The 27,142-nt window shown below is 41.2% G+C and overlaps 1 protein-coding gene across 10 annotated transcripts in view; it reads left to right on the top strand.

Moving 5' to 3' along the window:
• Window positions 1–27,142, top strand: part of PRKAG2 (protein kinase AMP-activated non-catalytic subunit gamma 2) — a 421,068-nt gene that overhangs the window by 352,743 nt on the left and 41,183 nt on the right. For 4 of the 10 annotated variants that reach the window (XM_064275063.1, XM_064275065.1, XM_064275060.1 and 1 more), the window contains one exon: window positions 25,270–25,379. In XM_064275063.1, coding sequence (XP_064131133.1) covers window positions 25,270–25,379 — 110 coding nt within the window. Of the gene's footprint in view, window positions 1–5,021; window positions 15,817–25,269; window positions 25,380–27,142 lie in introns of those variants that run through there. The other 6 variants (XM_064275064.1, XM_064275061.1, XM_064275069.1 and 3 more) reach the window with 5 other exon arrangements.

Raw genomic sequence — 27,142 nt, 5'->3', positions numbered from 1 at the left:
AGGTTGTGTTTTGGTCATTTGTAACTAGCAGTAAATTTCTAACCAACAATAAATTGTATTTTATAGATCATATACTATATTTTCTTCGAAATGGAATGTGATAGTTCTAGTGAGACCTCCTCAAGAATAACCACATACACGTTCTGATAGATTTATTTGTATCCTTTTCTGGGCTCTCATTTTCACATTGACTTCTTTATCTTTGAAGCTTATACAGAAGCTCCTCCCCCTTTTTATTGCTTATGTAATTAGTGTCAGAGTAATTAAGAGTGTGAGTCAGACACAGATTGGCGTCCCATCCCTTCTACTTAACAGCCGTGAGACCTTGGACAAGTTATTTCTAACCTTACAGTTTTGTCGTATGTAACTGGAAATAAGAAAGTACCTAGCTAACAGGATCATATGTAGGTGAAATCAGCGTGAGCGCGGCATTGACTGCAACGCCTGGGACGTAATATAGCCTTAAACAATAACTATGACGCTGACCCTAGAAAGGACAGAAAAGTCAGCTGAGCAAACATTTAAGTATTGGAGTCACTGTTGATGCATTACTCACCAATGGCAGTTTTAGAATCTGTACTATCAGATTTTTCCCTCTGCGAATATATGTATTTATTATCCAGTTGGCAGTATTTGTGACTGGATATCTGAGCTTCTTTATCCTCAGCATCCATAGCTACCCTGCAGGAAAGATGGTGTTATCCCATTTAACAAATGAAAAAATTCAGGCTCTGGGTCACTAAGAAGGTAATGGCAGTTCTGCTCTAAGGAGCCCTGGTGGTGCAGTGGTTAAAGCGATAGACAGCTAACTGAAAGGTCAGTGGTTCAAAACCACCATCAGCTGCACAGGAGAAAGATGTGGCAGCCTCCTTCTGTAGAGATTTACAGCCTCAGAAACCCTGTGGGATCGCTATGAGTCGGAACCGACTCCGTGGCAGTGGATTTGGTTTTGGGTGGCCTCCCATTTGAACTTTGGAGGATGCTTGTGGAATACTCTGAGTCATCCTGTGAAATGGCGGGAGTAGTAGTATCAGTGTCGGCAGAACCTGTCTGACTTCAGGGGGGTTAATGCGAATCACTGTCAGGCCAAGGCTGATTCCTGTGAGGTGGAGATCAGACGTGCCTCCTCCCTCCAAACTTTTTACCAGTGCTGACACCAGCTGCCCCTCCCATGGCTCTCTCTGCTTTTCTTCCGGGTTCCATTGCAGTGGCCACACAGAACTCACAGACCATACGTACAGTTAAGTGGTTTATTAAAGCAGCAACAGGTACAACTCGGGATCAGGAACTTGTAGGCAAAGTCTACCTTCTTCAGGACAGCTGTCTCAGCTCCTCTTGGCCCTGTCACCGGTCACCACCCACTGTACCACAGGGCCCCTTCCGGCCCTGTCCGCCGGCTCTGCCACTGGGCCACTTTTCTTGCTGTCCTCAGTGTTAATAGTCCTTGACCTGTGTTACAACTCGTTTAACGGTTCCTTGCCTCCTCTCTCTCTTCTTCCTTCTGCTTCTCTTCCTGCTTCTTCCTGTCCTGTCAGAAAACATCTGTGGGGCTGGCTGCTGAAATACACAAACTCCTTGTCAATTTCAAGGCATGGCACCCCCACCAGGGCCACAAACTGACCAGTCCCCTCTCCATAGGCCAGACAGTTCATTTGGATAATAGGCTATAACTCACCTCATTTGCAGTCTATTGACAGATCCCTGGTGGTGTAGTGGTTAAGAGCTCAGCTGCAACTCAAAAGGTCTGCAGTTCAAATCCACTAGCTGCTCCTTGGAAACCCTAAGGTGCAGTTCTGCTCTGTCCTATAGGGTCAGTATGAGTCGGAACCAATTCAATGGCACCTAACAACAACAACAATTGACCAGTCCCTGCAAGATGCATACCAGTCACAGGGCAGGCTGATGATCTGTTCCTATAAAGATTACAGCCTAGAAAACCCAGTGGGGCAAACCCTGCCACATGGGGTTGCTATGAGTCAGAATCAACGGCACCCAACAACAAGAACAACAGAAGTAAACTTGTCTAACTTCTGAAAGAGTGTTTGATATTAGCTAGCTGTGGCCATGGCTATTCACTTCCTGGTATTATAATAACCAGGGTGTTGGTTTAACCCTGTGAGCTGACCTTGATTCTCACTGTTGCTTCAGCTTAGTGTTTGGGTTCTGTTTCCTCAAAGGGGAAACATTGACTGTAGTTGCTTTAGTTATGTAGTTCCTAGAATAAACATGAAACTACCTTAAAACTGGTGGGAACCATGTGTGGTTTCAAGGCCACTGCTTTGCCTTGTTTGTGATATTCCTTAGGCATTTATTGCACCATGTTTTCAAACAGGTAGTTGGAGAAACTGCCTTTATTTTTCTTTTCTAAATTAACAGACTGTTTTTTTAGAATCATGTTAGGTTTACAGAAAGATTGAGCAAAAATTACAGAGACTTCCCAGCTACTCCTGTCCTTCCTCCCCCGTTTTCCCCCTACACACTGTTAACATTTTGCATTGGTGTGGTACCTTTGTTACAATTGATGAACCAATACTGGTACGTTATTGTTAACTAAAATCCGTGGTTTACATTAGGGTTCACTCTGTGTTGTACAGTTCTATAGGTTTTGACAAATGCATAATGTCCCGTATCCATCATTACAGTATCATGCAGAATAGTTTCACTGCCGTAAAAACCCCTTGTGTTCTACCAGTTTATTCCTTCCTCCCCTTGAGCCCATGGCAACCACTGATCTTTTCACTGTCTCTGTAGTTTTGCCTTTTCCAGAATACCATGTAGTTGGAATCATACAGCATGTAGCCTTTTCACACTGGGTTCTTTCAGTTAGCAATATGCATGTGAGGTTCCTCCATGTCTTTTCATGGCTTGATACCTCTTTTTTTTTTTTTTTTAATGCTGAATAATAATCCATTGTGCAGATGTACCACAGTTTGTTCATTCACCTATTGAAGGACATCTCGGTTGCTTCCAGTTTTTGGCAGTTGTGAATAAAGCTGCTATAAACATTCGTAGACAGGTTTTTATATAAATAATAAGTTTTTAACTCATTTGAGTAAATACCTAGGAGTGCAATTGCTGGATTGTATGGTAAGCCTATGTTTAGCTTTGTAAGAAACACCAGACTGTTTCCAGAGTGGCTGTACCATTTTGTATTCCCACCAACAATGAATGACAGGAGTTCCTGTTGCTCCGTATCCATCCTTGTCAGCATTTGATGTTGTCAGAGTTCTGGATATAAGCCATTCTAATAAGTGTAAATCTTATTGTTGTTTTAATTTACGATTCCCTGATGACATATGATGCTGAGCATCTTTCTGTATGCTGGTTTACCATCTGTGTATCTTTGGTGAGAGGTCTGTTCAGATCTCTTGCTCATTTTTTAAACTGGATTTTCTTATTGTTGAATTTTAAAAATACTTTGCATATTTTGGATATCAAGTTCTTTGTCTGAGAATGTGTGTTTTACAAATATTTTCTCCATCTGTGGCTTGTCTTTCATCCTTTTAATGTTTGCTTTAATCTTGCCTGTACTTTTTGGTTTTTTCTAATAACTTTTATTGTTCCCTGTTTAAACAAGCATGTGCGTTTTCTCTGCAGTATACACGTTTACCCTCCTACGTACGAAACCAAATGCAAAAAGCATGGAGAGAAAGAAATTTAGTAAACCTTTATTCTGCTACCTTATAATCAATAACCAGTTATGTAAATATAAAATATTTAAGCTTTGGCTTTGTTAATACTCATATTGCTAAGCACTTTAGAAAAACATATATAAAAGAGTTTAATCTTTCCCGTATACTTTTAACTTTTGTGCCCCCCAGTTTTTTGTTTTTTTTTTGTTTTGCTTATTTCTTGCTCAAGTCTTTAAAAAATTTTCTAAAAGAAAACAATTATGTGAGAATAGTAAACCTGTGTTTATTAATACAGAATGAAGTATATATTAAAAATAAACTTTAAAATGACAAGTTGGTAATATTTTTCTTTGTGGAATTACAATGAAATTCAGTATACTCGGTTGAAATTATGGGGACTGGGAATGAGGAGCCAGTTTTTTTGTTTTTTTTTTTAATGAAGTTTAGGGCAATATGTAAATTTTGTTTTTAAATGACTTTTTATCCTTATACTCTTACCTCTTTAAAATATGATTTAAATTTATTGCTATGAGCTGTGACTAATGAATGAATGCGTGCCCTAAAATATGTTTAATCATCACGAGTGAAAGAGATGGAAATTTGGCTTGGTAGATAAATAAGAGTGTGTGTGTGTGTGTGTGTGTGTGTGTGTGTGTGTGTCCGTCCTTCCTTCCATCGCCTGAGTTGGCCGAACACAGCCTCTGTCAGGTAGGTGGACAGGAGCTTACAAAGCCAGTCCCTGTGGAGAAGCCACTGCTTCTTTTGAAGCTTGCACCCCTCAGTCAGCCTTTGATGCATCTCTGCCCCCGCGGCTCTGTTCAGCTGAGCTATGTGACTAGCCAGCATGTTTCGTTTGTCATGGCGTACTACAGCAATAGATGATTTAGTTATGATAGCACATTAATAGGAACTGATGACAGTGAGTAGTTAACTCTCACAGAGTCCTTAATTATGTTCTTTGTCTTTAAACTGTTGGATCGTTTGACCCGGGAGCAAACAGAATTCTGTGTGATGTTGAAAGTGTAGCAACACCATCAGAGAATCAAGGGAAGTCAACTGAAACTAACCTCCATCTTTTTTCCTTTCATTTCCCATTAATGAATCATGTACCTCTGAGGTTCTGTGAAACATGAGCAGCCAGGATTCCTAGGACCCTTTACATAGTTACCACATCTTCCCCCATGTTCTGTATTGATTTCCCTTCTTTGGTCTCATCTTTCTTCAGTCCATCCTGAATACGACTGCCCAAGTGATCATCTCTTTGAAAGCACAAATCTGGCCCTATCACTTTCCTTGATGATTTCCCGTTACCTACAAGATTCAGTACGCTGGGATATTCACCCAAGGACACGATCCAAGTACTTTTACCCCTTTTTCCCTCTATAGAAGCTCCCCTCCTCAAAGAAGTGGCAACCTTCAGTCATTAACAGCCTGTGCCCTGTCTTACTTCTTACCAGTCCTGCAGTGTCGTGGATCACTTGTGTGGCCTTTCTAGCCATGGTCTTGTAATTCCCACCCAGGTGATTAGGTGGGCCTGTGTCATAGGGTAATTGTGGCCCATCAAAGGGATTGGTCAGCTTTGCCATTCTGCTAGGCTTGAAATGAGCCATCCCAGAGGTGGAAAAGAAGACACCACCACCATCAAGAAAGAACAGCCAGGAGCCAGCACATCTTTTGGACCCAGGATCCCTGCTCTGAGAAGTTCCTGGACCCAGGAGACAGAGGGCAAGCTATAACCCTGAGGACAGCGAGAAACAGCAGGAGACAGCATGGTGGGCTCCCCAGCCCACAGGGCAAGAAGGCTGAGTGCTTTTGAGCAGAAGCTGAGGGCCAGGGAGAGCCACGCCTGTCAGCATGGCTGGGAATAGGCTGTCCTGATGGAAGAACTGTATCCTTGAGTGTTCCTGAGCCTGAATTGCAACCTGTTACTTCCCTAATAAACCCCATTATCGTGAGTATGGTCTGTGAATTCCCTGAGGCCGTTGCAATGAATTATCAAACCCAGCAGAGAAATAGAGAATGCCATGGGAGGGGCAGTTGGTGTCGGAATTGGTAAGAATCAGCCTTAGGCTGTTGATCTTGATTCTCCTTCCTCCTTGTGAAGTTAGAGAAGGTCAGACACTGCCCCATGCCATTTTTACAGCTCCCTGCCTGGTACACTAAGATCTGGCAGTAATTTAAATGCTTCTGTTTTCACTAACCAGGCACTTTCTCACCCGTTTGCCTTTGCACATCTTACTTGGATTGATGCCTCTGAGAGGGAACTTTTGGAGAGGGAAAAAGACTGAAGGCTAAGAATGGAATCTTAGAGAGTAGACACATTTATGAAGTAGAAGAAAGAACACTCAGGGAAAGAAACAGAATGAGTGGTCAGAGAGGTGGAGCAGCAATGTTAAAATCATTGTAGAAGCCAGGGATAGCCTAGAGCAAAGTTTCCCAACCTCTACCCTATGGACATTTAGGACCAATCGGATTATTCTCTGTTGCAGGGGTGGTCCTGTCCTGTGCCTTGTAGGATGTTTATCGGCACCCACTAGATGCCAGTAGAACTGCGGTCCCCCCTCCACTCCCCGCCCCCACCAAGTCTTGATGATCAAAAATGTCTCTAGAGGTTACCAGATGTCCTTTTGGGACAGAATCACCCCTGGTTGAGAACCGTTGGTATGGAGGAAGATTTGTGGAATTCCTGGGTTCTGCGGACTTTCTCCAGATGATCTCTCTTCATCCACAGAGCTACCGTATCAGGCATCTGCAGTTATTCTGGTTTAAAGATGAGGAAACTGAGGTCGAAGAACCAGTGTCAAGTGATTTGGGGACGTGGTGAGGTCTGAGGAAAGCCATGAGGATTGGTGTTCACAGGCTGTTGATGATAGAAGGCCATGTGCAGAGACGGGAGAAGCAATGGAGGACAAGTCGCATTCCACAACGCTAAATGAAAGGCCTGCTGGTGAAATAGGCCTCGGGGTCATAGACCGTTGCTTTCAGACGTTCACTTTTGAAAGAAAATGTGAGTAAGGTCAAGTGGAAATGTGTTTTCTTCCAAAAGGTGAGTGTGTGTAAGTAGAAAAGACCAGCCAGTGAGGGAGAAGGGTTGGAGGGAGAGCAGACAAGAAAGGTGAGAGGGGTACTGTAGCTGAAGAAGCAAAGTTTAAGAGGTCTCTGTGGAACTTCTCTGCCTCTCTTTCTCCTTCCTGTCCAGAGTCCACGCTCTCTGAGATGCAGCTCCGACCTCAGCCATTTTCTGCTTCAGCCCCTTAGTGCCCCATCATCACCTCAGAGCAAAGCCCAGACTCCTTGGTCTGGCAGCACAACCCCCTCACTTCTAGCCTGCCCCCACTGCTTCCTTAAACCCACTGGGGTTCAGTCAGACTAAGCCATCTGCTGGCCCCTCATAAATGGGGAAGAAATTGAAGTTGTCAAGAATTTCATTCTACTTGGATCAATAATCAGCACCCATGGAAGCAGTGACCAAGAAACCAAATGATGCATTACATTGGGTGAACCTGCTGTAAAAGAGTGTTGAAAAGCAAAGACATCGCTTTGACTAAGTTGTGCCTAACCCAAGCCGTGATCTTCTCAATTGCCTCAAATACACGTGAAAGCTGGATAATGAAAAAGAAAGATGGAAGGAATATTGGCACGTTTGAATTGTGGTATTGGTGAAGAATATTGAATGTCAGAAGAACGAACAAATCAATTTTAGAAGAATCACAGCCAGGGTTCTCCTTAGAAGCCAGGATGATGAGACTTTGTCCTGCTTACTTTGGGCATATCATCAGGAGGGACCAATCACTAGAAAAGAAAATCATGATGATTTGGATAGAAGACCAAATCAGAAGACCATTCCTATGAGTTTACTGACAATTCAGATGAAAGCACGCAGTCTTTTCGATTACCTAAAGGAACAGCAAGGTGAAGACTTATCATGAGTAATGCCAACAAGGGTTGGTTTCATTACTTGAAATGGAGATTTGGCTTACATAATGTGCGCATAACTGGAGGAGCAGGAAGCACTGATGTTGAAGCTGCCAAAAAATTCAAGGATGAACTGGACAAGGCAATACAACACGAAAAGGAAGGAGAGAAGTTGTCAAAAATTTTTACAATGCTAGCAAGCAGCCATCTAAGATGCATCAATTGGTCTTAACCCACCTGGATCAAAGGAGAATGAAGAACACCAAGGACACAAGGTAATTACGAACCCAAGAGACAGAAAGGGCCACATGACCCAGAAACTACATCATCCTGAGACCAGATGGTGCCCGGCTACAACTGATGACTGCCCTGACAGGGAACACAACAGAGAAACCCTGAGGGAGCAGGAGAGCAGAGGGATGCAGACCCCAAATTCTCATAAAAAGACCAGACTTAATGGTCTGACTGAGACTAGAAGGACCCCAGTGGTCATGGCCCCCAGACCTTCTGCCTGCCCGGGACAGGAACCATTCCCGAAGCGAACCCTTCAGACATGGATTGGACTGGACAATGGGTTGGAGAGGGATGCTGGTGAGGAGTGAGCTTCTTGGATCAGGTAGACACTTGACACTATGTTGGCATCTCCTGCCTGAAGGGGAGATGAGAGGGTGGAGGGTGTTAGAAGCTGGCGAAATGGACATGAAAAGAGAGTGGAGGGAGGGAACGGGCTGTCTCATCAGGGGGAGAGCAATTGGGAGTACGTAGCAAGGTGTATATGAGTTTTTATGTGAGAGACTGACTTGAGTTGTAAACTTTCACTTAAAGCACAATAAAAATTATAAAAAAAATTTTTTACAGTGAAGAGATTAGCTGCAATTTTTTCTAAGCTAGATCAAGGGCTTCGGTTGCTTGTAAATATGGACACAAATGTTAATCACTTTGCTAAATTTGATGGGCAGATTCAGGAAGCAGCAAGATGTTACTGTGAGATATATGAAAAAAGAAAAGGACTATACAGACAACTCTCACAAATTTTCTGGCCAGAAACACCATCCCTACTCCCAGGGATAATCCAGATGACCCAGAACCATCCACAAATAGAGTTATTACAGCAACTGACAAAGTACCACCATCTAACTCTTCATCATTGGAGTAAATTTTTATGATTTATGTGTTTTTATGTATGTGTGTATTAAAATGTATCTTTAAATTTATGTGTAATTTTTCCAACCCCCAAGACAAAGATCAGATTTATAAAGATACTGATAATAGAAGGCGATAATAATGAAAACTATTAAAAATGAGGTATTCACCTTAAAGTCAGAACTGACTTACAATGGAGTCATTGGAACAGAACCCCATCATATGTCAGGGACTACCTGTAATTCTAGTATCAAAACTGCTGCTTCTAATAAAGCACTCTGGTGGCGTAGTGGTTAAGTGCTATCTATGGCTGCTAACCAGAAGGTCGGCAGTTCGAATCTACCAGGCGCTCCTTGGAAACTCTGTGAGGCAGTTCTACTTTGTCTCTAGGGTCGCTTTGAGTCGGAATCGACTCGACAGCACTGGGTTTGGTTTTTGGGGTTTAGTGATACTGATTATACCTGCCAACAAAAGCGAGCCCAGAAAGTTAATGAAGTGGGTAAAACAGTGATGCTCCCCAAAACTGATTTTTTACCACCTATTTTTTAATGTAACGTGGCAGCCCTGGTGGTGCCGTGGTTACACATTTGCCTGCTAACCAGAAGGTCTGCAGTTCAAATCCACCAGCTGTTCCTTGGAAACCCTGTGGGGCGGTTTTACTCGGTCCAGTTGAGTCGCTGTGAGTCAGAATCGACTCGGTGGCAACGGGTTTGGTTTTTCGGTTTAATATAACCTGAGGTAGCGTATCTCTGAAACCTGCAGAGCCCGGTGCAAGTGCAGCAGCATCTCTGCTAAGAAAGATGGTATATGATCAGCCCTTCCTGGTATTCAGGTTGCTCACCGTTTGTGAGACGCCCGGACAGGTGCTCGGTAATCATTTCGATCACTCCTGTCTCTGATTCTGTGTTTACCAAGCAGTTCTCTGTCTCCACTGTGGCTTCCACGTGTATGTAAACTAAGCGGCTGTTTTAGCTTACCCAGCAGTTACTCGTCTATTTGGCTTGAACACTCGGGTCCCCCTACGACAGATAGTTACAGAATCCGTTTTCTTAAACTTTAAAGCTGGAATGTGGTGACGTCTCCAGGTGCCTCCCAGGCTTCTACCTGAGTGACGTCTCCAGGTGCCTCCCAGGCTTCTACCTGAGTGACGTCTCCAGGTGCCTCCCAGGCTTCTACCTGAGTGACGTCTCCAGGTGCCTCCCAGGCTTCTACCTGAGTGACGTCTCCAGGTGCCTCCCAGGCTTCTACCTGAGTGACGTCTCCAGGTGCCTCCCAGCCTTCTACCTGAGTGACGTCTCCAGGTGCCTCCCAGGCTTCTACCTGAGTGACGTCTCCAGGTGCCTCCCAGCCTTCTACCTAAGTGCTGTTGTAAACTGCAACAGTGATTGCTTAATAATCGAAGATTGTTTTGTAGGCAAAATATTTGAATTGTGTGTACAGAATATGGAGGAAAAGATAACAAAAGGGGTTGTTGGTGGCACCCTTCTCTCAGTGGGTAAGTGCAAGATCAGGGAGACTCCTTACTGGGCACTGTCATCACTGCATTCTGTCTGTCACCACCCTGACAGGCATTTCTTCTGAGTGCCCCCTTTTGCCTTAAAAATAAAGGTAGAGAATGTCAGACTTCACGTCTTACACTATCGGTGGCCATTTCCACAACTCTGAATTGAAAACTATCCCTAATGTCTAAGCAGATTCCCGTTTTTATAGACAGATTAGGAGAGTAAGCAGCACTCTCTACAAATGTTAAACGTATAGGGGAAAAAACCCCATTGCCGTCGAATTGATTCCAACTTATAGTGATCCTATAGGATATGATAAAACTGCTGCATGGGGTTTCCAAGTTGCTGCTGGTGGATTTGAACTGCCAACCTTTAGTTTAGCAGCCAAGCTAAGGTAAAATTACAGTTGATACTAGTGGCGCAATGGTTAAGTGCCTCACTGGTAACAGAAAGGTTGGCAATTCGATCCCACCCAGCCACTCTGCAGGAGGAAGACCCGGCAATCTGTTCCTATAAAGATTACAGCCTAGAAAACCCTATGGGACAGTTTACTCTGTCACATCAGGTTGCTCGGAGTTAAAAATCAACTGGACAGCAACTGACCACAACAGTTGTAACCTTAGTGGAAAAGTATGTGAGGCAATTGGTAGGTCTGGGTTAGTGACTTTGTGCCACTCATCATTTACCTCTTCTGTGACAGACGTTTGTCTAAAATAAGCCCGAAATGAGTGGCAAGATAGCGGGAAGTGCTTGTTAAGTCACTAAGCACATAGATGAGATGTTTTATCAGTGTTTTCTTCCTTTTCACGTTTAGAAACTTGCCTTTCTAGTTGGGGTTCAACCCCCATTGGAAAAGTGGCTGACCGTCCCTGGGAGTGATGGGACAGTCTTACCTTTAGACTGAAAAAGATTTAGGGGTACACCATAAGAAATAAAGTATAAGGTTAACTCCTCATGTAACTCGCTAACCAAGGGTGATTACCTTAACTTCAGACATTGGAAAATTATACATATCTTATTATTAAAAGGCTATTAATTTGAATGGGTATTCGTAAGATTGTTTAGAAGAATTACATTAATTTATAAAACATAATTGATTGGCATATTAATTTGCTTTTTTATAAATGCTGTTGACTTAAAGTCTTCCAGTTCACTCACTGTTTAGGTATTTTCAGTATTAGTGGTGAGAAAACCTATGATGTGCGGAGGGGTGGTGTCTTAGGCTGGGTTCTCTGGGGAGCAAAACCAGTGAAGCGTATACATATAAATGTACATGAGGGTAAGTCAAGAAGTATCGCTACTAGGGTTCCAGTTCATACATGCCTGGGTTTATTCCAAACAAAACGTGTTTAAACATGTCTCTGTGCTCAGTGGATGGCTGCAGAAAAGCTCTCTCAGTAATACACTTGTCTTAGTCTCGTTAAGGTGCCTTCAGAAAAAAAAAAGGATACTTTTTATGCCATGGAAAAAAATGATTTTCAGGTCACCACCACCACTGCCGTTGAGTCGATTCCGGTCAGGGCTGATATAAATTTTTAACAAAACTCAAGTGGACATACTCCTAAATCATTGAAACTTTGCAGCAAGTTTATGGGAAGGCTGCCCCACAGAAAACAACCGTTTTTAGATGGATCACAAGTTGAGGGTTGGGAAGATCTCAAAGATGAGCCAAGAGAGGGATGACCGCTCAGAAGGTTATGGCGACTGTTTTTTGGGATTCCAAAAAGGTAATTTTGATAGATTTCCAGAAAGGACACAGGATGATCACGGGGGCTTATTATGAAGAAATTTTAAGAAAATTAAAAATTGCATTGGTGAGGAAAAGGCCAGGAAAGTTGTGCCTAGGAATTTTTTTTTCCATCATGACAATGCAACTATTCGTTCTTCGAGGGTAGCAAGGGCTGTCCTGTGAGAATTCCTTTGGTAAACCTTACCCCATCCACCCTACAGCCCTGATCTTGCCCCCATAGACTTCTTTTTGTTCCCAAAACTCAAAGAGCATATAAAAGGAACACAATTTAGGTCTTCCGAGGATGCCAAAACAGCTATTTTGATGTGGTATAAATCAAATAGGGCAGAATTTTTCAGGGAAGGGTTAGAGAGAGATGGAAACGCCACCTTCAGAAGTGCGTAGACCTAGGTGGAGGATATGTTGAGAAACAATAGCTTCGCATTTTGATATTTTTATTTAATGAAGATTTCTATGATTTGTAGCAATACTTTGACTTACCGTCATAAAGAGAGAGATTTATTTCACAGAAATGGCTCACGTGGTTGTGGAGGCTGGCAAGTCCCAGATCCGTGGGTCAGGCTGGAGGCTTCTCCTAACTTATGTGGTTGTCGGGGCTGACAAACTCAAAATAAGGAGGTCAGACGGCGGGCTGCTGACTCACGGGGCTGCAGGACCTGGCAAAATACAAGATCTGCAGGCCAGGTGACAGGCTGCTGACTAATATCCCAAGAACCAGAGTCAGATGATGACGAGTCAGATGGAGGATTGAGAGAGAGCTTTGCCAGAACATCTATGTATATTGGATGCCGGTCACATCCCTAAGGAAACCCCCTTACATCAGATTACAAAATGGAGGATAATTACATAATGTTGAGAATCAGGGCCTAGTCAAGTTGACACAGCATTAACCATCACAGTCCATCCCTTGTCAACTTGGCATCTGTACACATCTCCTTAAACCATAGATGATCCCTAAATAAAGACAGTTATTAAGTCATTCTTGAGCCTAACGTGATACAATAACATGCGTCCAACTGAAAACACCCTACTCTGTTTAAATCTTATATTTTATAAGTAATGGGATAAGGGATGGAAAACAAAAATATTTGTTTTCTACATATAAATATATATGTGTGTATATATACACACACACGTGTAATAAAACAAGGAAGAAATACTCATAACAACAGTCCTTGTTTTCTGTAACTGGTTATGTGGTTGTAACTGATATTTAGAATTACCTTCTTCTACTATCCGTTCCGTATTCCCTATACCCTCAGCAAGCACCACATGGTTCTTTGGTGGGGTGTCCAAAACCTTCATTCCTGAAGGGTCTGGGATTTAGTAGTTGTGTTGGAATTGGGTTGCCGTAGTTTTCCATTGACTTTAATCACAGGGCATGATAGTACTAAGAGACACCTAAGGGATCTCCTCTATTTCAGGCATAATCTTCTTTACCTCCATTATGTAGTATCAGCCTGATTTACTGTTGGTAATCAGGATCGATCACATCAGCCAATATGGTAACTTCCTTCTTTGCCTGTTGATCCAGGGGCATGAGGAGCCTAAAATGGCAGGCTGGCTTTCTTAACTTCCAGTTCAGTGGAATCCGTGTTGTTTCCCCAGGTGGGAGAATTCCTCCCTTTGGAAAAAAGACTTATAGATCCCCAGAGCATTGGGTTGTGGGGACAGGAAGCAAAAGATTTTCGAGTAGGTCCCTAGGAGTAATAGTGAGTGGTGCCACTCCCATTTCCACCCTCTTGATTCCTGGACCCGCAAATCCTGGCTGTGAAAGAAACAGCACCATATGTTGGACACTAGTTTAGAGCTTATACAGCCCCTTGTACAGCATTGCCCAACCCTGCAACATATTGCCACCTACCTGTCACCATAATTATATCTTTAGAAGGCCATTCCATTTTTCTGTCAAGCCAGCTGCTTCAAGATGATGGGGAACATGGTAAGACTGGTGAATTCCCTGAGCATAGGCCCATTGCCACACTTCATCTGTGCAGAACCGTCTGCAAACCAAACATGAATTTTCACTTCCTCAGTCAACTGATCATAAGGAACTCCCCAAGAGGCCATAAATGCAGACTGGAAGAGGAAAGGTAATGTGACAAGGGTTGAGACCATGGGCATGTGGGCCATTTCCTCATTTAACTTACTCATGTCTTTGGGTTCTGTCTGAGCCTGATCTCGTATATACCACTACCATTTAATGATAGAATGCTGCTTTGCATGTCTGACTTTATGACTCTGTGGGTCAGACAATACCCAGTTCATGATAGACAGCTCAGGCCGCATGGTGACTTGGTGGCCTATGGTTAAGCGCTCAGTTTTTGCTAAGGCCCAGTAACAAGCCCAGAAGCTTCTCGTAAGGAGATTAGTTACCTACAGGGGGCGGCAGGGCTTTGCCCAAAATTACTAAGGGCCTGTATTCTTATTCACCAATGGTGGCCTGCCAAAGTCTCCAAACAGCATCTCTATCTGCCGCTGCCACTTCAAGCACTGTCGAACCAGCCAGATCGTATGGACCAAGTGATATAGCAGCTTGCACAATATCCTGAACCTGTTGTAGAGCCTTCTCTTGTTCTGGGCCTGTCTTAGTCATCTAGTCCCAGTCCAGTAGGCTAGAAGTCCAAATTCAGGGCCTTAGCTCCAAGATAAGGCTTTCTCTCTCTGTTGGCTCTGGAGGAGGGTCCTTGTGATGCATCAGTCTTCCAGAGATGTTCCCATCTCAGCGCAGGAACCTCGGGTCCAAAGGATGCACTCTGCTCTCGGCACTGCTTTCTTGGTGGTGTGAGGTTCCCATGTCTCTCTGCTTGCTTCTCTCTTTTATATCTCAAAAGAGATAGGCATAAGACACTATCTAATCTTGTAAATTTCATCAGTATAACTGCCACTAATCTATCTTATTACCTCACAGTGATAGGACTTATAACACATAGGGAAATAACATCAGAAGATAAAATGGTAGACATTTATACAGTTATATAAGGGAATCATGACCTAGCCAAGTTGACAGATATTTTTGGCAGGTACAATTCAATCCATTACAGGGCCCCACTCAAACTAGTAGGTTTTTGAGTCACTTGATAAACAGGGTGGAATAACACACCCAAATGAGGGATATATTGCCTCCAAAATCCAAAGAGGCCCACCAGGCATTCTGCCTCCTTTTTAGTTGTAGGAATGGCCAGATGCAATAACTCATCCTTCACCTTAGAAGGAATATCTAGACATTCCCACACCTGATGACCCCTAGGAATTTCACTGAACTGGAAAGCACCTGAATTTTTGTCAGATTAATTTCCTACCGTCTAAAAAAAAAAATTTTTTTTTTTTTTTTAAGCATACAAATATTTTACCAATAAGCCTAGAGTCATTGGTACTTCTTCCTTACTAGGTCCAATAAGCATAATGTCATCAATGTAGTGAATGGACCAGTGTGACATCTCGTGGAAGGGAAAGGTGACTAAAATCCCTGCGGACTAAATTATGACATAGGGCTGGAGAGTTAATATACTTCTGCGATAGGACAGTGAAAGTGTATTGCTGGCCTTGCCAGCTGAAGACAAATTGCTTCTGGTGTCCCTTTGATACAGGTGTGGAGAAAAAGACATTAGCCAGATCAGTAGTTGTTTACTAGGTACCAGGAGATGTATTGATTTGCTCAGGCAGTGAAACCACATCCGGAACAGCAGCTGCAATTGGAGTCACCACCTGGTTAAGTTTACAATGATCCACTGTCATTCTCCAAGATCCATCTTTTTTTTGCACAGGCCAGATAGGCAAGTCGAATGGGGATGTGGTGGGAATCACCACCCCTGCATCCTTCAAGCCCTTGATGGTGGCAGTAATCTCTGCACTACCCACCCGCCCCCGCCAGGTATGCAGTATTGCTTTTGATTTACTATTTTCCTAGGTAGGGGCAGTTCTAATGACTTCCACTTGGGTTTTCCTATCACATTAGCCCTTACTTCACATGTCAGGGGTCCAGTGTGGGTGTTTGCCAGTTGCTGAGTATGTCTGTTCCAGTTATGCATTCTGGAACTGGGAAGATCACTAGAGGGTGGCTTTGAGGACCCACTGGCCTGACACACTGTGAGAAAGACCTGACCTGAGACTACATCAATAAACCTGACTTCCACACATCCCTACTCTTGACTGGCAGGCCACAGTTATGATTTGGGTCTCCTGGAATTAGTGTCACTTCAGTGTCAGTGTCCAGTAGTCTCTGAAAAGTCTAATTATTTCCTTTTTCCCAGTGAGCAGTAACTCCCGTAAAAGGCCATAGACTCTTTTAGGGAAGGCTGGGAGAAAGATAGTATACATTTTTGGCAGTGTAGTGAGGTCCTTTTTCAAGGAAACACAGTTTCCCCTTCATTCAAGATGCCTTACAAGACGTTGCTGGATGTTTTCAGAACACATCCCCACCACCCTTTTTTGCTTCTAGATGTAGACTGAACTAGACTTAAGTTCCAGTGACCCCCAAGAGGTGAAGTACAAAGCGTGACCCAAGAGGAGGTACCCTATACCCCAAAAGAACTACACTTGCTTTTCTAATATGTACAAACAGAAACCTGGGGAATATGTGTGGGAATGGCTATTAAGGGGGTGAATCTGTAACCTGGCTCAAGTCTGAGAATTGTGAGGGGCCGTGAATCCCTATTCTGGTGATTCAAATTAGACTGCCATTCACTTTACCTAGAATTCATCTGCTTGTACAGATGAAGTAAATATTTAAAAGATTTCCGATCTGTTTCACTCCTAGGGATACCATGACTAAATAGCCAGTGCCATAAGTCCATAGGAGTCAGATTATTCTGATTCCTACTTTGACACACTGTCCATTATGGTAACCACACCCACCATGCCTTTGTTAATTAAGTGCCACCACTTGGCACCTACCACTGCAGGGTCCAGTCAGCCTGATTGTACTTAGCTGTCTTAATTCGGGCTGTTCTCACTGTCAAATCTGACTTACATAAAATAGCAATCAGCAGTCCTTGAGGGTGCTGGTGCTACTTTCACAAATTTGTTCCTCACCATTGTGGTAAAAGATATGTCATCTGGGCACTCCATGTGTGGGTCTGTGGGTCTAACCTGATAAATCCACTCTAACATGCCAATTTCCCTAAGCATTTGGATACCTTCTTCTGCAGTACACCAAGGCAGGTCTGGTACTTGATTCAGTGTAGGCCACTGCATAATCCATGCTTCAGCAACCCAACCAAATAAATTGTTAGATCCTTTCCTGAAACATTAAATGAAGAATCTGTGCTTAACAGGACCATGTTAATAAACTCTAAACTGATCCAACTTTATGTTCCTCACACCCTCAATAGCCATTCCCACACATATTCCCCAGGTTTCTGTTTGTACATATTAGAAAAGCAAGTGTAGTTCTTTTGGAGTGTAGCATACCTCCTTTTGGGTCACGCTCTGTACTTTATCTCTTGGGGGTCGCTGGAACTTAAGTCTAGTTAGACATCTAGAAGCAAAAATGGGTGGTGGGGATGTGTTCTGAGAACATTCAGCAATATCTCATAAGGCATCTGCCTCAGGTGATAACCCCTGGCAATGACTCAGACATCTCCCCAGGGGGTGACAGAGACAAAGGCTCTTCAGGCACAACTGAGTTAATCTTATCAGATGGGATGGAAGAGATAATGATTTTACTGGAAAGGGTAGCTTAGCTGTCAAAGATTGAGTAATCTCTTCAGACGGGAGTGGGCTGGTTCTGTCGGCAGGAGTGATTCAACGGAATTTAGGGGCTCAGTGTCCCCAGCTTCCTGATTATATGCCCATATGTTCCCATCCAACATTCCAGGATCTCATTTCTTCCCGATCAGTGCTCTCACTTTAGCTTCAGACACCATTCAAGATTGGGAATTCAATTGGTATTGTAATTCAACCACTCTTGCAGTAAGACTCTGGGTTTGGTTTTCAGCAATACCCGCTCTGTTAGGGTTAAGGCATTCTTTCAAAGCACAAGTAGCAACTTCCAGGTCTTGTATGTGTCGCTTGAGCTGTGACTCTGAAGCTTTGAGCTCGTCCCCTTCTTTCACCACTTTGTCTAGTGAAAGTAGCAACAACCAGCCAGCTTCCTTATACTTCTCATTCTCACAAAATTCTAGAATAGCATTAAATATATAATCACCCAAAGCCTTGTGTCTCACAAGTATTTGATCCAGAAGTGTGATATTTTGTGTATTTCTGTTGCCACCTCACACCATGGATTAGCAGTGCCCTCTTTACTACAGGAAGTGGAGTCATTAGTGCCTTTAAGACTAGCTAGACATGAGAACCCATTCAGAAAACTTATCCGTACGGTTTTGTTCCTTTAGAACCACTCTTGGTACCAAATTATCAGTGACAGTCTATCTTCATCACTTTAGTAAAATTATGGCCACAGTCAAATACTGAAGAACCAACTGCTCCATCTTATAACTCATATTTTACAAATCCTTTATAAATTAAAATGATATGCAAATAGGTTTTAGAAAATATAATTTATGACTACAGTGATTGTCTTTGAAAAAACAATTTGTTAGATGGTTTGCTGTGTTTGGAGGATTTTTTGTTTTTTAGTTTATAAGATTGCCTGTGAATGTGGTAGGAGATGAGCCTGGAATGGCAGGTTAGAGTAGATTACTAGAAGTCTTGAATGATACTCTATAGCAGTGAGGAGTTGTCAGAAGTTACTGAGCCAAGGGCGTGATGTGATCAGATCTATTTTTAGAAAGAGAACTGTTTGTTTCTACATACTCTTAAAAATTTTAGTGTTTATAATTGTTTGCATTTAAATTTAGATGTTGCATTTTTAATATAAATTAAACACTTATACGTATATTATCTAGTACCCATTAGTACTTTTTTGCAACTCCCTTGAATAATAATGTTGAATTAGCATATTTTAAAGAGGATAGTAAGATTTAACGTTATTTCATAAACAGGTTCCTTCATTTCATAGACAAGTAACCCAAGTGCAAATACAATTCTCTGTAGTCATGCTTCTGCCCAGTGACATAGAACAAGAAAAATGAAAGATTTTGATAATGTCTTAACCACAGTTACCTTTTGAATAATGAGTGTTTGAACATTTTTGCCTTCTCAGGAATTTTAATAATGCATTCCAAACAACCTGTTGTTATTGAGTGGTTTTTTTGTTTATTTAACCCCAAATTACTGTTTCAGTTTCCTTATTGCTCCAGGTATGAGACTTCACCAGGAAGTAAATAATATAAATGGTGCCACTTATAGCCAAAAACTATATTAAATGTGGAGAAGTAACAAAAAAAGGAAGAACATTTTATTGTATTTTACTTTATTTTCTTAAAATTCTAACATTTATTTATATGTAACTGATATTGCTTTGTTAGATCAGTAATGTTATTAGTTCCTGTTGAATAATGTTATTAGTTCCTGTTGAATGAAATGTTCCTCAGTAATACCTATCCTTATTTCAAATCAACAAATTTTATTGTAATTTCTTTTATATAAATAGTTGACATTTTACCATTTTGGTTAAACTTTTTAGTTTTTTTTTTTTTTTTTTTTCAGTTCCAAAAGACAGAAATAGGGAAAGCCCACAGTCCTGCTAGCCTGAGTTTGAGTTCCCACTTAGGATGAGAAGCAGACCAGTGGACAACCCAGACATTAACAGGTGGTTAATTCTTGGAAATGAGAGAGCCCTAGAGGGATGAGATAGGCTCTCATCACACATCTCTAGCTGACTCAGAGGCTAAGTATTTGCATAGGAGAGAACCAAGGGTACCTAAAGTCTCCACACATCCCTGGCAGACTGAGGAAGTGTACATACCCAGCAGAGACCTGAGAAGGCCTTGATGCTCCAAAAATCCGGTTGACTTGGAGGGTACATACATGTGCAAGGAAGTCCTGAGAGAACCTGACAGAAAGTAAAAACCAGGGCAGACTTGAAAACTATATGAACTTTGAATGTACTCCCCAATCCATATATACATATATCTCTTGAGGGTTGGAAGCCTTACTGTCTTGAGGACAACTTCAGACCAATCATTGGCTGACCATAAGCTGTGTACATACAGTGGGACCCCTAATTAGAGTAACAGAATTTAAAAGAAAAAAAATAATAAGGACAGATATTAGTGGCCACACACCACTGGGGAAGCTAGATAACCCAGATTAAGTCCAGGTACATTACGTGAAAAAAAAAAAAAAAAAGGCAATAATAACCACCTTCAGAGAAAACAAGAAAAAACCCAGAGTCACTATAGTATGTTATCTAGATTGTCTGGTTTTCAACAACAACAACAAAAAATGAAATATGCAAAGAAACAGGAAAGTGTGGTCCATACTGAGGGAAAAAAGCAGTCAGTAGAAACTGTCCCTGAGTAGGGTCATATGTTGAGTGTAACGGGTCTTCAAAGCAGCTATTACAATTTTCAAAGAATTAAGAAAATCATGTTTATAAAATGATACTCACGAAGAGAGTGCTTCTTAGCTCAAGTAGATACATAAGACTAAATGGGCAGCTTCTGTCCAGAGGCAAAATGAGAAGGCAAAAAGGGACAGGGGCTGATTGAATGGACATGGGAAATCCCAGGTGGAAAGGAGGAGTGTGCTGTCACATTATAGGGAGAGCAACTAGGGTTATATAACAATGTGTGTATAAATTTTTGTATCAGAAACTATCTTGAACTGTAAACTTTCACTTAAAGCACAATAAAAAAAAATCATGTTTAATGAATTAAAGGAAATTAATAGTATTGACTCAACAAATACTGAACTTCACTAAAGAAACAGAAACTGAAAAAGAACCAAGTGTAAATTCTGGAATTGAAAAGTACAATATAAATTAAAAATTCACTAGATGAGCTCAACAGCAGATGGAAATGGTGGAAAATCAATGAACTTTGTAGATCAATATCTAGATCTAAATCAATATCTACAAGAAGGATCAGTATCCAGCCTGAAGGATAGAGAGAAAAGAAGATTGAAGAAAAATGAACATTGCTTCATGGACTTTTGGGCCAACACCAAGCATGTTAACATACATGTAATGGGTATCCCAGAAGTAGAGAGAGAGGCAGAGAAAAATATTTGAAGAAATAATGGCCAAAAACTTCCCAAACTTGATGGAAAATGTTAACCTGCAGAACAAAGAAGCTCAACAGAGAAATCCATACTTAGACACATCATGGTCAAACTGGTGACAAAGAGAAAATCTTGAAAGCAGCAAGAGAAAAACTGCTCATCATGTACAGGGAAACAACAATGCAGTTTAACACCTGACATAAAAAATAATGGCAGCCAGGACGCAGCAGAATGACATACTCAAAGTGCTGGAAGAAAAAACCTGTCAGCCAAGAATTTTATAGCCAGCAAAAATAACCTTCAAAAATGGAGGTTAAATAAAAATATTCACAGTATATCAAAGATAGAGAATTCATTGCTATTAGCAGTTTTGTCTTACGAGAAACGTTATAGAAGTCCTTCAGGCTGAAAAGGAAACGACACAGTTAACTAGAATCCACAGGAAGAAATGACAAGCACCAGTAATTGTAAATATACGAGCAAATATTAAGGATTTTATAAATGCATATTTTTTCTTCTCATTTTTCTTATAAGGTGTAAGAGTATGTAAAGCAAAATTATAAACTGTGTTATTGCCCTTATATATTAATGTAATATAACAATATCACCCAAAAGGGAGGAAATGGTACTATATTAGGGCAAAGTTGCGGTATTTTATTGGGTTTAAGGCATTGTTAAAGAAGATTGTGATAAGGTGAGATTCATATTGTAACTCCTAGAACAAACCAGTAAGAAAATAACATTAAAAAAATGATTTAAAAATCAAAAGATGTCAGAGGTCCACAGGAGCCAACAGAAAGAGCTCTCCCAATGGCCAGAGCTGGAACAATGCAAGCAACAAAACAAATTGGCATTGGATTACAACCCAAAGTACAAAATAAATATATGAGTTCCTACTGATATAAATATATGATTGAATAAGTAAATAGACAACTCTTCTATAGAGAAGAATTCCAAATAATTTGTGAGATATTCCCCCCTTAATGAGGTGAAATGTAATTCTCCCTTCCTTAAGCGTGGGCTTTGCATGATGAACTACCTTCTGAAGAGTACTGTATTAAAGGGAAGGAAAAAGAGGAAGTTTACAAACACGACCTCAGCCAAGTGGTCAAGGTTAGTATCACCAGTGATGAGTCATGTTGATAGCATGTGTCCTTGATATGGTGTGATGAGAAGTGCACTTTACCCCCGTGATCTTCCTCCCCGAAATCCACAACTGCAATCTAATCATGAGAAAACATGAGACAAATCCTAATAGAGGGATATTCTACAAAATACCTGACCAGCACTCCTCAAAACTATCAAGGTCACCCCCAAAACTGTGGCCTCCAGATGCACCGTTAACTCAAAAACTGAAACCATTCCCAAAGCCCACTCTTCAAAGATTAGACAGGATTATAAGACAAAAAATAATACACATGAGGAATGTGCTTCTTAGTTCAGTCAGATATATGAGACCAAATAGGCAGCTCCGGTCCAAAGGCAGTATGAGAAGGAAGGGACAGGAACGGGTCGAATGGACGCAGGGAACCTGGGATAGGAAGGGGGAGTGTGCTGTCATGTTGTGGGGATTGCAACTAATGTCACAAAGTAATATGTGAATGCATTTTTGAATGAGAAATTAGCTTGAGCTGTAAACTTTCACCTAAAGCACAACAGAGAAAAAAGATTTAAAAAAAAAAATCCTATGGAAACTATACTCAGTGGATCCATCAGGACTGGAGGAAACTCCAAATCTAATGCCTAGAAATAATCTTTAAACCTTGAACCAAAACTGTCCCATGAAGCCATCATTAAACTAAACAGTTTAGCCCAATTAATAAAGAATGTTTGCCTCAAGCTTAGTGTTTTTATAAATTATATATGTGAGTATAAACTGACAACAGTCAGTTTAAAGGACAGATGAGAACTTGAAGGAGCAGAGAGCCTAAATTAACAGTGATGAAATAATATGGGTAGAGATAGTGGGAAAAAAAAATCAAGGTCATCAAAAACAAGGAGAGTCTTGTCGCAGCCAAGAGGAGCCTAATGACACATGGCTACTAAATGCGGTGTGGCATCCTAGGATGGGATCTGGAACAGAAAAAGGGCAATAGGTGACAACTAAGGAAATCCTAATATCTATGGACTTGAGTTAATAATAGTGTACCAGTGTTAGTTCGTTGTGAAAAATATACCACAGTAATGTAAGATGTTAACATTATGTATAAGAACTCTGTACTGTGTTCACAATTTTCATAGAAATCTAAAACTATTCTAAAATTTTTTTTAGTAACCAGTAGAAGAATTTAAGATGGTACACTATAAATATGTTTAAAACAAAACTTGTAGAGTTTTAAAAATTCTAAAAGTTGGAACATTTCTACTTTTGTGATATTTTTAATTTGTATGTCAGATATTCATGTGGTGAAATTAGTATCTGTAATACGTATACCCCTGTTATGAAAAGTCTTGATTTAGTTAATGAAAAAAGTATTCTCTTGCAAGGTTTCCTTTCCGAGAGATGGATTGTTACATTTATTATCATTAGTTTCCATTTGAATTTTAGGTATATAGACTTCGCAAGCGATCTGTAACTTAAGTATTAGTTAAACTTCTGTTTGACTGCAGTGATCTTTGAAATTTCTATGGAAAAGGCTACAAAGAAACTACAGACTTCACAGCGCAGTATACATTGTCTTTAGCAATGAGGGAGCAGTGTGATAGCAGAGGTGGGTCTCAGTGCGGGGTTTCGGTTCTGCCTTAAGCCTTCTGTGTTTTCTGCAGTTCAATGTTTCAAGAAAGGTAGAAGCACACTGACCTACATTTCATCCATCCATTCATTCATTTATTGACAACCAGTTATTCTCGTTTATAAATTCCGTACTTCTCCTTTGGTATTTATGACAGTATAATAATATTTAGTGTTTCTCTCCTGCATGAGTTTGTTGTGTTAGCAAGGCAGGAATCATTTTTGTCTCTCTGCCATTTCCCAAGCATCTAGCACAGTGGACGGTATGTGCCGCAGGTGCTCTTGGCCCCACCACATCCTCTTGGCCTATCCAAAGTCGTCATGTTTCAACGGCCCCCTTTGTCTCTGCCTGAGAGAAGGGGGCATTTTTTGGCAGCTGGACCTGTGGGCCAGTGCATGGAGCAGGACAGAAATGCCAGTTAATGCCTCAGTAATGACCCTTGACCAAGAAGGGGCTGAAGTGGGTGGATGGTTACCCCAGCTTCCTCGGCCTTACAGTGAGCCAGTGCCGAGGCTTGCATCACAGCCTCTCAGAGGGCCCCAGCAGGTTCTATCTGAGCTGTACAACACAGGGACCTGCTTACTGACACAGCCTTTTGACTTTCTCTCTCCCTGTCTCTCTTTTCCTGGTCCCCTCTGGGAGGAACCTGCATTAACACAAGGCAATAAATAGTTACTGACTGAATTAATTAATGAGTAAGATTCCATTCATTCAAAGAAATTATCCAGGTTTCAAGGCCCAGGTGGCTTCTTTAGTGAAATATACCAAATATTTAAGGAAGAAATAATACCAATTCTGTACAAACTGTCTCATAAATAAAAAACTACCCAACTTATTTTATGAAACCAGCATTACCTTGATACCAAAACCAAACGCATTTCCAAGAAAACTACAGACCAGTATCCGTCATGAACATAGACACAAAAATGCTTAACAAAATTAAGTCTTCCAATCTACGAACACAGTATATTTTTCCATTTATATGGGTCTTTGATTTCTCTCGTTAATAGTTTTATAGTTTTCAGCAAAAAATCTTAAACATATTTTGTTACATTTATTCCTAGTATTTTATGTATTTTGGTGTTATTTTAAATAATATCTTTTGTAAAAAAGAATTTCCAATTGTTCGTGGCTAATCTATAAAAACACACAATAGAATTTTTAATTTAACCTTGCCCCTAGTGACCTTGCTAAACTCATTTTTTAGATCTAGGAACTTTTTTGTAGATTCTTTGGCATTTTCTACACAGAAAATGGTACCATCTATAAAGAGAGGCAGTTTGTTTTTTCCTTTCCAATCTGCATTTCATTTTTGTCCTTGCCTTGTTGCACTGTCTGGGACCTCCAGTGGAATGTTGAATTGATGAGAGTAGAACCTGTGCCTTGTCATCAGTCTTATGAGGAAAACACTTGCCTTTCACTATTAAACACGTTGTTAACAGTAGATTTTTTTTTGCTACATACCCTTAATCAGATTGAGGAAATTCTTTATTATTACTGATCTTCTGCCCTTCTTTCCCCCTTTTTAGCAGTAGAAGACTCTGAAAGTGGCGTTTACATGCGATTCATGAGGTCACACAAGTGTTATGACATTGTTCCAACCAGTTCAAAGCTTGTTGTCTTTGATACTACATTACAAGTAAGTATACCCAGTTTTTATGAAATTTTTAAAAATCTATTTAAATCTATGACTTGATTTAAATCTAACAATGCTAAACCAAGACCATCCCAAACCTGTTGTCGACTGAGCCAATTCCAGTTCATAGTGACCCTAAAGGACAGAGTAGAACTGCCTCATAGGGTCTCCAAGGCTGTAATCTTTACAGGAGCAGACTGCCACATCTTTCTCCCACAGAGCCGCTGGTGGGTTTGAACCACCAACCTTTCAGTTAGCAGCCTAGTGCTTAACCACCAAGGCTCCTTTTCTAACAATGCTTAAAAAATCTTGTTGCCATTAAGTTGATTCCAGTTCATGCTAGCAGATGTTTGTGGAGTTCTCACCACGTATCAGGCACTCTGCGAAGGTGTTGTCTGAATTCTCAATCTTTGGATGTTGTAAGGAATGTTTACTGTTACTGTCCTCATTCTACAGATAAGGAAACTCAAATTCTAGAGTTTATGGACGTAAACAAGTCCACAGACCTAGTGAGTGATGCGTTTGGAATTTGAACACAGCTTTGGCTGATGTATGTTGGAGCCTGAGCTGTTAACCAAATTTGAAATAATATTGGTTAAAAAGAAGAAAATTACTAAGGTGGGTTATCTCTTGAGAGAGAAGTTTATTGAGCTTTTTCAGCAGAAAATTTGAACCTGATTGTTATGGTATTAAAATTGTATTTATTTTAAAGCAGATTTTGTACCAGTATGACACAATCATATATGTAAAATCCTAAATACATGATGAAATTACGTTCTGCATAATAATATATATGTATTTATACACGCACAAAAAATTTTTTTTTATATATATGCATTCAGTGTATAGTATATTGATATATATGTCGTTACCAAGTAGGATTGTTTTGAGTTCCCCAAAAGTAGACGCTGAGCCAGGAATTCATGGAGAAGTAGTTTATTAAGGATGTGTTCCCAGGAAAACCTCTAAGGAAGTGGGGAAAACAATGAAGGGGGAGCAGTCAAGCAAGGCTGTATTTTCAAAGTCCTGCAGAGGGTGACTTACCTGACCCCCCCACCCATGCACCTCAGGGGCTCTGCAGCTTGAGGTGCACAAAGGAGTTTATCTTGCCTCTGCAGTGAGGGGCTGGGCTTCCATACTTCAGTGTTGGCTGATTCATCAAGGACCATCCTGGGAGACGTGCTCTTGGCCCGTCCTGCTCTGTCCTGCCCTGTCCGTGCTCTGCCCCATCCCCTTGGGCCCTTTCTGGGAGCCTCTGCCCTGCTTTGCTGCCAGTGGCTCATCCTGCAGCTCTTCCTCAGGGAACTCCCTCAGGCTCCCACATTTAGTGTCTGCTGTGCAGGGCCTACAGGAAAACAAAAATGACTTTGTTGTTGTTTAATTTCATCTTCCAACTGTTTCTTGTTTGCATGTAAGAATACATGGGATGCTTAAAAATTAACCTTTTATCCTTTGGCTTTGTAAGTTCACTTTGGACTGAGTAAGCAAGGAACCCCTGATTCCCTGATACAGAGAGGACAGGGAAGCATCCAAATGCAGAAGTAGAGGAGGAAAATGGTCGACAGTAGTTTTAGGAAATACCGTTTCTGCAGTTGTAACCACGGGTTTCAGTAGTGAAATAACTAGACATTCTGTTGCTCAGATGAAGGAGCTGCTAGTTCCACCCATCTCACCCTCACTCCTGTGCCCCGTAATGCTTTTTCAAGTACTAGAGTATTCACGTAGACCTCCCAACCATTGGTATTTCTGCCAACAAAAACATAACC

The sequence above is a fragment of the Loxodonta africana genome, chromosome 22 (assembly GCF_030014295.1).
Source record: "Loxodonta africana isolate mLoxAfr1 chromosome 22, mLoxAfr1.hap2, whole genome shotgun sequence".
Classification (NCBI taxonomy): Eukaryota; Metazoa; Chordata; class Mammalia; order Proboscidea; family Elephantidae; genus Loxodonta; species Loxodonta africana.
Note: the sequence above shows the minus strand (reverse complement) of the source record. Positions and strands in the feature narration are given on the sequence as shown.